This window comes from Perca fluviatilis, chromosome 18 (assembly GCF_010015445.1).
Source record: "Perca fluviatilis chromosome 18, GENO_Pfluv_1.0, whole genome shotgun sequence".
Classification (NCBI taxonomy): Eukaryota; Metazoa; Chordata; class Actinopteri; order Perciformes; family Percidae; genus Perca; species Perca fluviatilis.
The window spans coordinates 8,506,547-8,521,626 of record NC_053129.1 but is presented as its reverse complement, the minus strand read 5'-3'; the positions used below and the strand labels follow the sequence as shown (position 1 = coordinate 8,521,626).

General features: G+C 40.7%; 1 protein-coding gene and 1 long non-coding RNA gene across 2 annotated transcripts in view; both read right to left on the bottom strand.

The window, feature by feature from the left end:
• Positions 1 to 254: 254 nt before the first annotated feature.
• LOC120547077 lies at positions 255 to 706 on the bottom strand. The gene is made up of 3 exons (XR_005637026.1): positions 665 to 706; positions 393 to 464; positions 255 to 284 (listed from the first exon to the last, which is right to left on the bottom strand). It is a non-coding gene; the product is annotated as an uncharacterized LOC120547077 (long non-coding RNA).
• A 65-nt stretch (positions 707 to 771) lies between these two features.
• The window catches only part of LOC120546377 (mucin-5AC-like), a 61,321-nt gene continuing 47,012 nt past the window's right edge, over positions 772 to 15,080 (bottom strand). The window contains exons 58-90 of the mRNA XM_039781304.1: positions 7,965 to 8,003; positions 7,686 to 7,757; positions 7,536 to 7,574; positions 7,093 to 7,161; positions 6,884 to 6,955; positions 6,736 to 6,774; positions 6,456 to 6,527; positions 6,310 to 6,348; positions 6,030 to 6,101; positions 5,882 to 5,920; positions 5,602 to 5,673; positions 5,426 to 5,494; positions 5,073 to 5,111; positions 4,793 to 4,864; positions 4,647 to 4,685; positions 4,375 to 4,446; positions 4,199 to 4,267; positions 3,990 to 4,061; positions 3,846 to 3,884; positions 3,566 to 3,637; positions 3,420 to 3,458; positions 3,211 to 3,282; positions 3,066 to 3,104; positions 2,786 to 2,857; positions 2,639 to 2,677; positions 2,367 to 2,438; positions 2,191 to 2,259; positions 1,982 to 2,053; positions 1,835 to 1,873; positions 1,555 to 1,626; positions 1,409 to 1,447; positions 1,090 to 1,128; positions 772 to 881 (exon numbers count right to left, since the gene is read on the bottom strand). Of these exons, the coding sequence (XP_039637238.1) occupies positions 772 to 881; positions 1,090 to 1,128; positions 1,409 to 1,447; positions 1,555 to 1,626; positions 1,835 to 1,873; positions 1,982 to 2,053; positions 2,191 to 2,259; positions 2,367 to 2,438; positions 2,639 to 2,677; positions 2,786 to 2,857; positions 3,066 to 3,104; positions 3,211 to 3,282; positions 3,420 to 3,458; positions 3,566 to 3,637; positions 3,846 to 3,884; positions 3,990 to 4,061; positions 4,199 to 4,267; positions 4,375 to 4,446; positions 4,647 to 4,685; positions 4,793 to 4,864; positions 5,073 to 5,111; positions 5,426 to 5,494; positions 5,602 to 5,673; positions 5,882 to 5,920; positions 6,030 to 6,101; positions 6,310 to 6,348; positions 6,456 to 6,527; positions 6,736 to 6,774; positions 6,884 to 6,955; positions 7,093 to 7,161; positions 7,536 to 7,574; positions 7,686 to 7,757; positions 7,965 to 8,003 (1,940 nt within the window). The remainder of the gene's footprint in view (positions 882 to 1,089; positions 1,129 to 1,408; positions 1,448 to 1,554; positions 1,627 to 1,834; positions 1,874 to 1,981; positions 2,054 to 2,190; positions 2,260 to 2,366; positions 2,439 to 2,638; positions 2,678 to 2,785; positions 2,858 to 3,065; positions 3,105 to 3,210; positions 3,283 to 3,419; positions 3,459 to 3,565; positions 3,638 to 3,845; positions 3,885 to 3,989; positions 4,062 to 4,198; positions 4,268 to 4,374; positions 4,447 to 4,646; positions 4,686 to 4,792; positions 4,865 to 5,072; positions 5,112 to 5,425; positions 5,495 to 5,601; positions 5,674 to 5,881; positions 5,921 to 6,029; positions 6,102 to 6,309; positions 6,349 to 6,455; positions 6,528 to 6,735; positions 6,775 to 6,883; positions 6,956 to 7,092; positions 7,162 to 7,535; positions 7,575 to 7,685; positions 7,758 to 7,964; positions 8,004 to 15,080) is intronic.

Genomic DNA, 15,080 nt, shown 5'->3' with positions numbered 1-15,080 from the left:
TATGGATCTTAAAATTTACTATAACTGAATGTTGATGACATGGTGTTGTGGTGTTTGGATGTGTTGTAGCAATAGGTGTTGAATCTGCGTAATTTGTTACCATATGTTATTGCTTGCAATACAAACCAAATCTATTATAGCCCAAATTACTTACTATAAAGTTTTAGTACATATTTTATGGACAAGTATGTCACTTAGTTATTTCTAAGCACTTACTTGTTACAGTTGTTGGTGCTGTAGTAACTGTTGTTGTGTCACACCTGTTGTAGAAACTGTTGTTGAGTCTGAAAAACAAAACAAATCATAATTATGTGTGTTAAACAGAGAGGTACAATTTGATAAACAGCAAGAACTAGTTATGGAATGCTACTACCATCTTTTGAAAAACGTACTGGTAACTGCAGATGTTGGTGATGATGTGGGTGTTGTGGTGTTTGGATGTGTTGTAGCAATAGGTGTTGAATCTGAAAAGAACGTTTTATAATCAACAAACAGTCATCAAATATGACAATATGAGAGGCATAGTCACATCCAAATCATTTTGTTACCATATGTCATTGCTTGCAATACAAACCAAATCTATTCTAGCCCAAATGACTTACAATAAAGTTTTAGTACATATTTTATGGACATGTATGTCACTTAATTATTTCTAAGCACTTACTTGTTACAGTTGTTGGTGCTGTAGTAACTGTTGTTGAGTCTGAAAAGAAAAAAAATCATAATTATGTGTGTTAAACAGAGGTACAATTTGATAAACAACAACAAGAACTAGTTATGGAATGCTACGCCATCTTTTGAAAACGTACTGGTAACCGCAGATGTTGGTGATGATGTGGGTGTTGTGGTGTTTGGATGTGTTGTAGCAATAGGTGTTGAATCTAAAAAGAAAGTTTTATAATCAACAAACAGTCATCGAGTATGACAATATGAAAGGCATAGTCACATCTAAATGTAACAGTCATTTTGTTACCATATGTCATTGCTTGCAATACAAACCAAATCTATTCTAGCCCAAATTACTTACTATAAAGTTTTAGTACATATTTTATGGACAAGTATATATCTTAATTATTTCTAAGCATTTACTTGTTACAGTTGTTGGTGCTGTAGTAACTGTTGTTGAGTCTGAAAAGAAAAAAAAATCATAATTATTTGTGTGAAACAGAGAGGTACAATTTGATAAACAGGTGTTGAATCTGAAAATGCTACGGTGATGATGTGGGTGTTGTGGTGTTTGGATGTGTTGTAGCAATAGGTGTTGAATCTGCAACGGTCATTTTGTTACCATATGTTATTGCTTGTAATACAAACCAATCTATTATAGCCCAAATTACTTACTATAATGTTTTATTACTGTACATATTTTCTGGACAAGTATGCCACTTAATTATTTCTAAGCACTTACTTGTTACAGTTGTTGGTGCTGTAGTAACTGTTGTTGAGTCTGAAAAGACAAAAAAATCATAATTATGTGTAGTAAACTGAGAGGTACAATTTAATAAACAGCAAGAACTAGTTATGGAATGCTACGCCATCTTTTGAAAAACGTACTGGTATCTGCAGATGTTGGTGATGATGTGGGTGTTGTGGTGTTTGGATGTGTTGTAGCAATAGGTGTTGAATCTGAAAAGAACGTTTTATAATCAACAAACAGTTACCAAGTATGACAATATGAAAGGCATAGTCACATCCAAATTTAACGGTCATTTTGTTACCATGTGTCATTGCTTGCAATACAAACCAAATCTATTCTAGCCCAAATTACTTACTATAAAGTTTTAGTACATATTTTATGGACAAGTATGTCACTTAATTATTTCTAAGCACTTACTTGTTACAGTTGTTGGTGCTGTAGTAACTGTTGTTGAGTCTGAAAAGAAAAAAAAAATCATAATTATTTGTGTGAAACAGAGAGGTACAATTTCATAAACAACAACAACTAGTTATGGAATGCTATGGCATCTTTTCAAAATCTTACTAGTAACTGCAGATGTTGATGACATCGTGGGTGTTGTGGTGTTTGGATGTGTTGTAGCAATAGGTGTTGAATCTGCAACGGTCAATTTGTTACCATATGTTATTGCTTGCAATACAAACCAAATCTATTATAGCCCAAATTACTTACTATAAAGTTTTAGTACATATTTTATGGACAAGTATGTCACTTAGTTATTTCTAAGCACTTACTTGTTACAGTTGTTGGTGCTGTAGTAACTGTTGTTGTGTTCACACCTGTTGTAGAAACTGTTGTTGAGTCTGAAAAACAAAACAAATCATAATTATGTGTGTTAAACAGAGAGGTACAATTTGATAAACAGCAAGAACTAGTTATGGAATGCTACGCCATCTTTTGAAAAACGTACTGGTAACTGCAGATGTTGGTGATGATGTGGGTGTTGTGGTGTTTGGATGTGTTGTAGCAATAGGTGTTGAATCTGAAAAGAACGTTTTATAATCAACAAACAGTCATCAAATATGACAATATGAGAGGCATAGTCACATCCAAATCATTTTGTTACCATATGTCATTGCTTGCAATACAAACCAAATCTATTCTAGCCCAAATGACTTACAATAAAGTTTTAGTACATATTTTATGGACATGTATGTCACTTAATTATTTCTAAGCACTTACTTGTTACAGTTGTTGGTGCTGTAGTAACTGTTGTTGAGTCTGAAAAGAAAAAAAAATCATAATTATGTGTGTTAAACAGAGGTACAATTTGATAAACAACAACAACAACTATTTATGGAATGCTACGCCATCTTTTGAAAAACGTACTGGTAACTGCAGATATTGGTGATGATGTGGGTGTTGTGGTGTTTGGATGTGTTGTAGCAATAGGTGTTGAATCTGAAAAGAACGTTTTATAATCAACAAACAGTCATCAAGTATGACAATATGAAAGGCATAGTCACATCCAAATGTAACAGTCATTTTGTTACCATATGTTATTGCTTGCAATACAAACCAAATCTATTCTAGCCCAAATGACTTACAATAAAGTTTTAGTACATATTTTATGGACAAGTATGTCACTTAATTATTTCTAAGCACTTACTTGTTACAGTTGTTGGTGCTGTAGTAACTGTTGTTGAGTCTGAAAAGAAAAAAAATCATAATTATTTGTGTTAAACAGAGAGGTACAATTTGATAAACTACAACAACTAGTTATGGAATGCTACACCATCTTTTCAAAAACTTACTAGTAACTGCAGATGTTGGTGACATCGTGGGTGTTGTGGTGTTTGGATGTGTTGTAGCAATAGGTGTTGAATCTGCAACGGTCATTTTGTTACCATATGTTATTGCTTGCAATACAAACAAAATCTATTATAGCCCAAATTACTTACTATACAGTTTTAGTACATATTTTATGGACAAGTATGTCACTTAATTATTTCTAAGAACTTACTTGTTACAGTTGTTGGTGCTGTAGTAACTGTTGTTGAGTCTGAAAAGACAAAAATCAATTATGTGCTAATTAAATGTGGAGAGGTACAATTTAATAAACAACAAGAACTAGTTATGGAATGCTTCGTCATCTTTTGAAAAACGTACTGGTATCTGCAGATGTTGGTGATGATGTGGGTGTTGTGGTGTTTGGATGTGTTGTAGCAATAGGTGTTGAATCTGAAAAGAACGTTTTATAATCAACAAACAGTCATCACGTATGACAATATGAAAGGCATAGTCACATCCAAATGTAACGGTCATTTTGTTACCATATGTCATTGCTTGCAATACAAACCAAATCTATTCTAGCCCAAATTACTTACTATAAAGTTTTAGTACATATTTTATGGACAAGTATGTCACTTAATTATTTCTAAGCACTTACTTGTTACAGTTGTTGGTGCTGTAGTAACTGTTGTTGAGTCTGAAAAGAAAAAAAAAATAATTATTTGTGTGAAACAGAGAGGTACAATTTCATAAACAATAACAACTAGTTATGGAATGCTATGGCATCTTTTCAAAATCTTACTAGTAACTGCAGATGTTGGTGACATCGTGGGTGTTGTGGTGTTTGGATGTGTTGTAGCAATAGGTGTTGAATCTGCAACGGTCATTTTGTTACCATATGTTATTGCTTGCAATACAAACCAAATCTATTATAGCCCAAATGACTTACTATAAAGTTTTAGTACATATTTTATGGACAAGTATGTCACTTAGTTATTTCTAAGCACTTACTTGTTACAGTTGTTGGTGCTGTAGTAACTGTTGTTGTGTTCACACCTGTTGTAGAAACTGTTGTTGAGTCTGAAAAACAAAACAAATCATAATTATGTGTGTTAAACAGAGAGGTACAATTTGATAAACAGCAAGAACTAGTTATGGAATGCTACGCCATCTTTTGAAAAACGTACTGGTAACTGCAGATGTTGGTGATGATGTGGGTGTTGTGGTGTTTGGATGTGTTGTAGCAATAGGTGTTGAATCTGAAAAGAACGTTTTATAATCAACAAACAGTCATCAAATATGACAATATGAAAGGCATAGTCACATCCAAATCATTTTGTTACCATATGTTATTGCTTGCAATACAAACCAAATCTATTATAGCCCAAATTACTTACTATAGAGTTTTAGTACATATTTTATGGACAAGTATGTCACTTAATTATTTCTAAGAACTTACTTGTTACAGTTGTTGGTGCTGTAGTAACTGTTGTTGAGTCTGAAAAGACAAAAAAATCATAATTATGTGTATTAAATTGAGAGGTAAAATGTAATAAACAACAAGAACTAGTTATGGAATGCTTCGTCATCTTTTGAAAAACGTACTGGTATCTGCAGATGTTGGTGATGATGTGGGTGTTGTGGTGTTTGGATGTGTTGTAGCAATAGGTGTTGAATCTGAAAAGAACGTTTTATAATCAACAAACAGTCATCACGTATGACAATATGAAAGGCATAGTCACATCCAAATGTAACGGTCATTTTGTTACCATATGTCATTGCTTGCAATACAAACTAAATCTATTCTAGCCCAAATTACTTACTATAAAGTTTTAGTACATATTTTATGGACAAGTATGTCACTTAATTATTTCTAAGCACTTACTTGTTACAGTTGTTGGTGCTGTAGTAACTGTTGTTGAGTCTGAAAAGAAAAAAAAAAATCATAATTATTTGTGTGAAACAGAGAGGTACAATTTCATAAACAATAACAACTAGTTATGGAATGCTATGGCATCTTTTCAAAATCTTACTAGTAACTGCAGATGTTGGTGACATCGTGGGTGTTGTGGTGTTTGATGTGTGGTAGCAGGTTTGATGTTAAATTTGCACGTTTTGACCAAATGTTATTTGTGTTGCAATACAAACCAAATCTATTATAGCCCAAATGACTTACTATAAAGTTTTAGTACATATTTTATGGACAAGTATGTCACTTAGTTATTTCTAAGCACTTACTTGTTACAGTTGTTGGTGCTGTAGTAACTGTTGTTGTGTTCACACCTGTTGTAGAAACTATTGTTGAGTCTGAAAGACAAAACGAATCATAATTATGTGTGTTAAACAGAGAGGTACAATTTGATAAACAGCAAGAACTAGTTATGGAATGCTATGCCATCTTTTGAAAAACATACTGATAACTGCAGATGTTGGTGATGATGTGGGTGTTGTGGTGTTTGGATGTGTTGTAGCAATAGGTGTTGAATCTGAAAAGAACGTTTTATAATCAACAAACAGTCATCGAGTATGACAATATGAAAGGCATAGTCACATCCAAATGTAACGGTCATTTTGTTACCATATGTCATTGCTTGCAATATAAACCAAATCTATTCTAGCCCAAATGACTTACTATAAAGTTTTAGTACATATTTAATGGACATGTATGTCACTTAATTATTTCTAAGCACTTACTTGTTACAGTTGTTGGTGCTGTAGTAACTGTTGTTGAGTCTGAAAAGAAAAAAAATCATAATTATGTGTGTTAAACAGAGAGGTACAATTTGATAAACAACAACAACAACTAGTTATGGAATGCTACGCCATCTTTTGAAAAACGTACTGGTAACTGCAGATATTGGTAATGATATGGGTGTTGTGGTGTTTGGATGTGTTGCAGCAATAGGTGTTGAATCTGAAAAGAACGTTTTATAATCAACAAACAGTCATCAAGTATGACAATATGAAAGGCATAGTCACATCCAAATGTAACAGTCATTTTGTTACCATATGTTATTGCTTGCAATACAAACCAAATCTATTATAGCCCATATGACTTACTATAAAGTTTTAGTACATATTTTATGGACAAGTATGTCACATAATTATTTCTAAGAACTTACTTGTTACAGTTGTTGGTGCTGTAGTAACTGTTGTTGAGTCTGAAAAGACAAAAAAATCATAATTATGTGTATTAAATTGAGAGGTACAATTTAATAAACAACAAGAACTAGTTATGGAATGCTTCGTCATCTTTTGAAAAACGTACTGGTATCTGCAGATGTTGGTGATGATGTGGGTGTTGTGGTGTTTGGATGTGTTGTAGCAATAGGTGTTGAATCTGAAAAGAACGTTTTATAATCAACAAACAGTCATCACGTATGACAATATGAAAGGCATAGTCACATCCAAATGTAACGGTCATTTTGTTACCATATGTCATTGCTTGCAATACAAACCAAATCTATTCTAGCCCAAATGACTTACTATAAAGTTTTAGTACATATTTTATGGACAAGTATGTCACTTAATTATTTCTAAGCACTTACTTGTTACAGTTGTTGGTGCTGTAGTAACTGTTGTTGAGTCTGAAAAGAAAAAAAAAAATCATAATTATTTGTGTGAAACAGAGAGGTACAATTTCATAAACAATAACAACTAGTTATGGAATGCTATGGCATCTTTTCAAAATCTTACTAGTAACTGCAGATGTTGGTGACATCGTGGGTGTTGTGGTGTTTGGATGTGTTGTAGCAATAGGTGTTGAATCTGCAACGGTCATTTTGTTACCATATGTTATTGCTTGCAATACAAACCAAATCTATTATAGCCCAAATGACTTACTATAAAGTTTTAGTACATATTTTATGGACAAGTATGTCACTTAGTTATTTCTAAGCACTTACTTGTTACAGTTGTTGGTGCTGTAGTAACTGTTGTTGTGTTCACACCTGTTGTAGAAACTATTGTTGAGTCTGAAAGATAAAACGAATCATAATTATGTGTGTTAAACAGAGAGGTACAATTTGATAAACAGCAAGAACTAGTTATGGAATGCTAACGCCATCTTTGAAAACATACTGATAACTGCAGATGGTTGGTGATATGGGGTGGGGGGTTTGGGGTGTTGTGGGGGGGAAAAAAAAAAAAGGATTTATAATCAACAAACAGTCATCACGTATGACAATATGAAAGGCATAGTCACATCCAAATGTAACGGTCATTTTGTTACCATATGTCATTGCTTGCAATATAAACCAAATCTATTCTAGCCCATATGACTTACTATAAAGTTTTAGTACATATTTTATGGACAAGTATGTACACTTAATTATTTCTAAGCACTTACTTGTTACAGTTGTTGGTGCTGTAGTAACTGTTGTTGAGTCTGTGAAAAGAAAACAAATCATAATTATGTGTGTTAAACAGAGAGGTACAATTTGATAACAACAACAACAACTAGTTATGGAATGCTACGTCATCTTTTGAAAAAAAGTACTGGTAACTGCAGATATTGGTGATGATATGGGTGTTGTGGTGTTTGGATGTGTTGTAGCAATAGGTGTTGAATCTGAAAGAACGTTTTATAATCAACAAACAGTCATCAAGTATGACAATATGAAAGGCATAGTCACATCCAAATGTAACAGTCATTTTGTTACCATATGTTATTGCTTGCAATACAAACCAAATCTATTCTAGCCCAAATGACTTACAATAAAGTTTTAGTACATATTTTATGGACAAGTATGTCACTTAATTATTTCTAAGCACTTACTTGTTACAGTTGTTGGTGCTGTAGTAACTGTTGTTGAGTCTGAAAAGAAAAAAAATCATAATTATTTGTGTTAAACAGAGAGGTACAATTTGATAAACTACAACAACTAGTTATGGAATGCTACACCATCTTTTCAAAAACTTACTAGTAACTGTAGATGTTGGTGACATCGTGGGTGTTGTGGTGTTTGGATGTGTTGTAGCAAACGGTCATTGTGTTACTGTAGAACTTTCCAGCAGGTGTTGCTATTGTTTGTTTGTATATATATATATATATATATATATATATATATATATATATATATATATATATATATATGTGTATATATATATATGTGTGTATATATAAAAAGTAATGGATGTTATGATTATGTTCTGTAATATTTGGGAAAATAAGTGTATACATTTACTACCTTATTCCAAATGCAGGCATGTTTTATGTTGTATTTCATATATGTTATAATCATGCCAGGTTACAGGTTTGTTTTATTATCATTCCTGGTCACCAGACTGTGTGTCTGCTCAATTAGTCACAGTGCGCAGGTTTTTTTTTCATTCAATTAATGGTCAGGACTGGTACGCCTTGCCGGTGAGTGACTATAAACTAGCAGTTTGCTAGTAATTCAAACCAAGGATTAATATCATATGATTGTATCATTTCATTGGTTAATTCTGGGTTTTGTGTTTGTGTTTTCATTACAGGTTTACAACCTGGCTTGCTAACTTACTAATTTGCTAACGTCACTAACAAGCTGACAGGCTAGCATAGCGGTAGCAATCAGGCTACCTAGTGTGTGGATACTTATGTGTTGTGTGCGCAATAAAAGTTCATAAAAGTGGCCCGAGTTGTATCCGCCGTACTTGTCCTGAAACCCTTCCAGTGGGGAGTTTATTGAGCTATAGTGGTAGCTAGCTTAGTGAAAACTGGACAGTTGTAAACCGCCGTCGGAGCCGTGCCAGAGAGTACACGGACCCCGAGCGGAGAATAGCCATCGTTGATGACCGGCGCCGGGACCAGAGGCACGGTGTCTGGGAAGGAAGCGGCCGTCAACAACGCCACTACAACGGAGGAGCCGAAGCCGGGAGCTAACGGGGCCGTTAAGGGCTGGATAACTTCCACAACCGTGAGTAAGGCTGTGTGGATTATATAACAGCTACGAAGCTAATAAAGTGACTTTGTAAACAACGCCGCTACTAGCCGTAGCAGCCGAAAAAAGACGTTCGTGTGTCGTTCGTGGACGAGTCGTTTTGGTTTAAACGAATCTTCAAAACGAGTCTTTTGAACGAGTCATTTGCAAAAAGGTGGTTCTAGTGATTCCGTTCACCAAGAAAAACGAAATGGCAGATGACAAGCCAGATCTAGAGAGCTTAAAGCGGAGGTGCTCAAATGCGCAACAAAACTTTACGACACGGACCGCCTTGATGTTAGTGATGGCCGTTTACGTGAAGTTGAGTTGTCAGAAGAGTTAGCGAGATTGAAGGGTGATTATGACAAACTCCTCGATGTCAGTAATGAATATATCAACGAACAGAGCCAGATAGACCCTACAGGCGACGACAGTGAGTTGCGGGACGCCCTGGCGAGAAGAGACGCCAGTGAGCAACGCTTCCTTGAAACGGAGAGCAAGATCATGGAGATGCTGTGGTCCAAGTATGCAGCGCCGGACATAGATGCTCTTGTAACACAGTTCAAGTCTGCTTTTGATCGGGCTGAGGCGCTCGGGAAAAATAAAGTAGTGCCATGGACGCAGCAAGGGGTCGAAAGTGGTAAATTGGATAGGAAACTCCATGAACTCAGAGAGGCTGTGTACACTTGGAGAGACTATCGGCCGCATGGAAAGGACAAATGGATGCTCCTTTTGTCATTGAGAGAGGACAAGGAGCAACTGATGGATCAGTGGACATGTCGACGTGATAATGAAGTTATGAATAGGAACAGTACAGACCTAAATTACAATGGCAATGGTGACGGAGGTGAGGAGGAAGAGGACGACGATGTGGGAGGCGATGACGCGGTCGGTGGGCATGTCACAACAGCTAGCGAGAGCCTTACAGCCGCGGATAACATCACCTTCACCCAACCAGTAACTCTTGCTGTTGCAACTCCACCTGTTAACACCCAGCCTGCTGTTGTCAATCAGCCAGTTGATGGGCGGGGAACTGTATATGTCACAAGCTCTCCTCCATTCACGTCCACTGACAGAGCAAGCCCCACTACCTGCGCTGCTCAAGGTGCTATTGTCACTAGTCCACCTCAGAGCAGATATGTAGCAGCTACCACACACAGTAACCCCAAACAGACATTGCAGCCCACCTTGCAGTCACAACGGCCTGATGGTGGACTTGGTGTCAGTTTCGCTCTACCACCAACCCTTGCTAGCACGCCACAACTGTTGGGTGTTCGTGCCGCTCCGCCTGTAGATCTCAGCATAGGACAAGGTAGTAGCATTCCATACAGCAGCCCTGGTGCGTATGCTGGCGGGGATCACGGCTCTCAATGGGCCCGACCAAAAATAAGGCTCACACCCATAAGTTTGCCTAAGTTCTCCGGGGATAGGAGGGACTATTGGCGCTGGAAGGCTGAATGGGAGAGTATCCAGGCGCAAGCGGAGCCTACGGGGTCAAGGGAATGCAAGAAACTTCACTTGTTGGACAGTATAGGTGAGACTGTGAAAAGTGAACTCAGACCGTTGCGTTGCAGAGATGCAAACGATATCTTCAGAGAATTAGAAAACCGTTATGGGGATAAAGCACAAACAGCAGAAGAGATTGTGATGGAGCTACAATCACGACCTGCTGTAAAGAACCACCAGCCACGGGAGACATTAGAGTTGATCCTAGCAGTGGAGAGGGCAGCGTTGGACCTCACGGACCTGGGGTGCACAGACGCTATACAGAATCAGCTAGTGATTCGGTCTTTAGAGAGTAAACTCCCTGATGTCATGAAAAGAGAGTGGCTCATGTGTGTGAGAAACCCTATTAACAACATCTACCCTGGAAACCGTTTCGACAGGCTCTTGCTGTTCCTGGAAGACCAAAAGTCATTGCTCGTGAGGTTGGAGCAGTTGCTGCCCAGCAAGCCATGGTCTGCAAATGCTCCTGAGAGACCAAGCTACCGGGGGAAATCAAGTGACAAATGGAGAGAAAAGAAGTCGTTCACTAAGACTACAGCAAGTGAAGTCAAAAGAGACTCCAAGGAGTTACCATGTGCTCTGTGTGTTGATGAAGAACATGGAGGTAAGCTGTTTCGCTGTAAAACTGTCAGAAAAAGGCTCAGGTGAAAAGGGCAAAAGCATGTACGAAGTGCCTGGATGTTCACGGGGTCGACGGTGCCTGCACTCCAAAGTTCCTCTGTCGTAAGGAGGAGTGTCAGAAAGGCGACACTCTGGTTGATCACCACTATTTCCTCTGCCCTAAGACATCAACGAAGAAGGATGCCGCTAAGAGGGAAAACAAAGCAGAGGAAAAGAAGGGACCTCATGGTCCAACGGAGGAGCAAGAGGCTGTGTTCGCCGAGTTGGGACTGACCCCCCACCAGCTAGAGGCTGTCCGCAGAGCCTGTACTAACAAGGCAACGTCAACAGCGTGTTCTGGCAAGGGTCTGGTAGAACAGAGTAGCTTGAAAGAACATCCAGTCCTCATGATGCTTGTACCTGTCACGGCGAAGAGAGGAGACAGTCTTGGAGCCTTGGTCGATCTCGCTTCTGACACTAATTACATTACGCACCAAGCTGCTGAAAGACTTGGACTGACAGGTGAACCGATCTCCCTTGTTGTGTATGGTGTCGGCACGATGAAGGTGAAAGTTGATACAAAAAGGTATCTTGTAACTATAAAAGTGTGGACCTCACGAGGAACCCTGAAGTTCCACGAGATGATCTGCTACGGGATGGAAGACATCGCCAAAGTGGATAGAGTGGTGAGATCGGAGCGGCTGGAGCAGTTTTTCCCTGAAGCTAAGCCGGGAGAACTGGCCCGCCCAGAGAAGATCGATCTATTGATCAGTACTCGAGAAGGCCGATTGGCTCCACAAAGACTGCAAAGGGTCGGCGACCTGGTGTTGTGGGACGGTCTTCTAGGCAAGATCGTGAGTGGTGCGCATCCAGACCTCTTCGAAGTAGTGGAGGTTACCACATGGCAGTCAGAGACGCACTTCGTGCGCTCCATGAGGGCGGTAGCCGTCAAAGTTGATGAACACTTTGTGGGAAGGTCAGGAGGCCATTTGGAGCAAGAAAACAGTGTGGGAGTTCGAACGACAGCAGTGTGCAATAAAGAGGTCCTTGAGTGGCTAAGATGGGATAGCATTGGTGCTGCCTGTGACCCTATCTGTGGAGGGTGTCGTTGTGGAAAGTGCCCACCGGGAGGAAAGGAGATGTCCCTGGCTGACGAGAGAGAGCTGGAAATAATAAGGACAGGTCTAACCTTCAGAGAGAGTGACGCCCACAGCGACCAGCCACACTGGGATGCGAAGTACCCCTGGAAGGAAAACCCAGCCTCTCTCCCCAACAACCGAAAGGCTGTGGAAGCAACGTTCCTGAGAGCTGAGATGCGGCTCATGAAAGACCCCTGTGGAAAGAAGCTTACAAGAAGCAAGTTCACGAGATGTTGGAGAGGGGAGCTGCTGTTAGGCTCACTAAGGACGTGATGGACAGCTGGGATGGTGCCGTGTGGTGGGTGAGCCACCTAACCGCTCCGAATCCCCACTCAGTGACTACGCCGGTGCGACTCGTCTGGAATAGCAGCCAGGAGTTCAGAGGGGTGAGCATGAATAGCATTTTGCTCAAAGGCCCAGACGTCCTAAATCCCATCAGAGCGGTGCTCCTCAGATTCCGGGAAGGAGAACATGCAGCGATTGGAGACATCACCAAGATGTATAATTCGGTATGGTTGGAGGAACAAGAGGTCCATGTGCACAGGTTCCTATGGAGAGACTCACCGAAAGATGAGATTGAGGATTATGCTGTCGTGAGGGTGAACATGGGAGACAAACCAGCATGATGTATTGCGCAGGTTGCCATGCGAGAGACCACGAGGTTGCCCCAGTTCTCTGGCATGAAGGAGGAAAGAAGAGTCATTGAGGAAGATTCCTATGTTGATGACCTCCTCACGTCCCACAACGACCCTCACCGTCTAGACAAGATCCTAGAGGGAGTGGAGAAGATACTGAAGGCTGGAGGCTTCTACCTAAAGCCCTGGGTCCGGTCTGGTCAAAGTGGGAGGCGGGATGGGACAGAGTCCAAGCCAGTGACTCTGACGTTACCCAACCAGTTAAGGGAGGAAGATAACAAAGCCCTGGGGGTTAGTTACCTCGTGCAAGAGGACAAACTCTTTGTGATGGTCTCCATCAACTTCTCCAGAAGGAAGAAGAAGATGAGAACTGAGATTGACCTCACTGAAGATGAAGTGGAAGTAAAGACACCAAACCCACTGACTCGTCGTGTTCTACTGAGCCAGATCGCTGGGCTGTATGACCCGATCGGTCTAGTAATGCCTGTGAAACAGAAAGGAGTGATCCTTGTGAGAAGAGCCTTCCAGGAAGCCGGCAAGCTTACTAAAGACACCTGGGATGAACCTCTGTCTGACGAGCTCAGAGTAAAGGCAATTGAATTGTTCAAGGAGTACCCTAGTCTGGGTAGCATCAAGTTCCACGGAAGCCTCACGCCCTCCGTTTGGATGGGTAAACCCTGGGGTATCACGTTTTCTGACGGGAGCTGAGAGTCCTATGGCGCTGTACTGTACTTGCGATGGGAAACATCACATGGTGTAGTCACTCGGCTGGTAGAGTCAAAGGCCAAGTTAACCCCTCTCAACCAGAAAGGTGATGCGGTCAAGGCTGAGGTCTGTGGGGCTGCCTTCGCCACACGTCTAAAGGGATACGTATTGAAGCATGGACGATTGGACGTGGAGAAGTGGTATCACTTCATTGACAGTCAGACGGTGCTGGGCGCCATCCAGAGAGAAAGCTACGGATTCCAAACCTTCTTTGCGAACCGAGTCGGGGAAATTCAGAAGGCTGGGCCCGTAACTGACTGGTGGTGGATACCAGGCGAGGTCAACGTCGCTGATCTAGTTACGAGGGGGTGCTCTCCTGAGCTGCTGGGTGAGACCTCTGCGTGGCAGAAAGGTCCCAAGTTCCTGTCAAGTCCAGTCGACGATTGGCCCATGAAGTCCGCTTCAGAAGTGGCAACTGATGCTAGGGAGATGGTGAGTAAGCTCCAGAGAAAGGCCTTTTCGGCAGTCCTCACCAGAGCTCAATCCAAGAAGTTGTTAAGCCCTGAAAGTCCTAGTGGCGAAGATCCAATACTCGCAGATGGAGTTAGCAGGGCTCCAGCGTCCCCAGGTAATGGGAGGAAATCAACTGAGACCAAAGAAACGGAGATGCTGTGGGGAGCCACGCTCATAGACCAAGTGGATCCAACAAGGTGCAGTTCTCTAGTTAAGCTCTGTGGAGTAGTCGGTTATGTCCGCAGAGCTGTGAAGACGTGGTTGGCCCGTGTAGGCAGGGCCTCTACGCCAGCAAAGTGGGAGGCAGTATTGACGGTAAAGGAACGCAAAGCTGCATTCCATGACCTGTGTCTAGCCGCCCAGAAGGGAGTTACGTTTCCTGTGACGACACTAAACAGACTCGTTGTCAGCAGGGATGAAGCTTCAGGGCTCCTGAGATGCCATGGTAGGGTCCAGGCCATTACCCAGGGAGAGACCGGTGTGCCCCTGGTCCCCTACAATGCGTGGATCAGCACCCTTCTCACACGAGAGGCCCATGAAGCTAACCACGAAGGTGTTGCTGGCACACTCCTCCGGGTGAGGTCTAAAGCATGGGTAGTGCTCGGACCAAGGATTGCAAGGAATGTCATTGACTCCTGTATGAACTGTCGAAAGACGAAAGCGAAAATGTGCAAACAGGTGATGAGTGAGCTCCCCCTCGAACGAACTGAACCTGCCGCGCCCTTCGAGTTTACGGCATTGGACCTTTTCGGCCCCTATGTTGTTAAAGATACTATAAGACGAAGGACAAAAATGAAAGTCTGGGGTGTGGTGCTCAGCTGTATGGCTTCGAGAGCTGTACATGCCGACATTGTGGAAGATCTGTCAACGGAAGGATTCCTGAAAGCATACC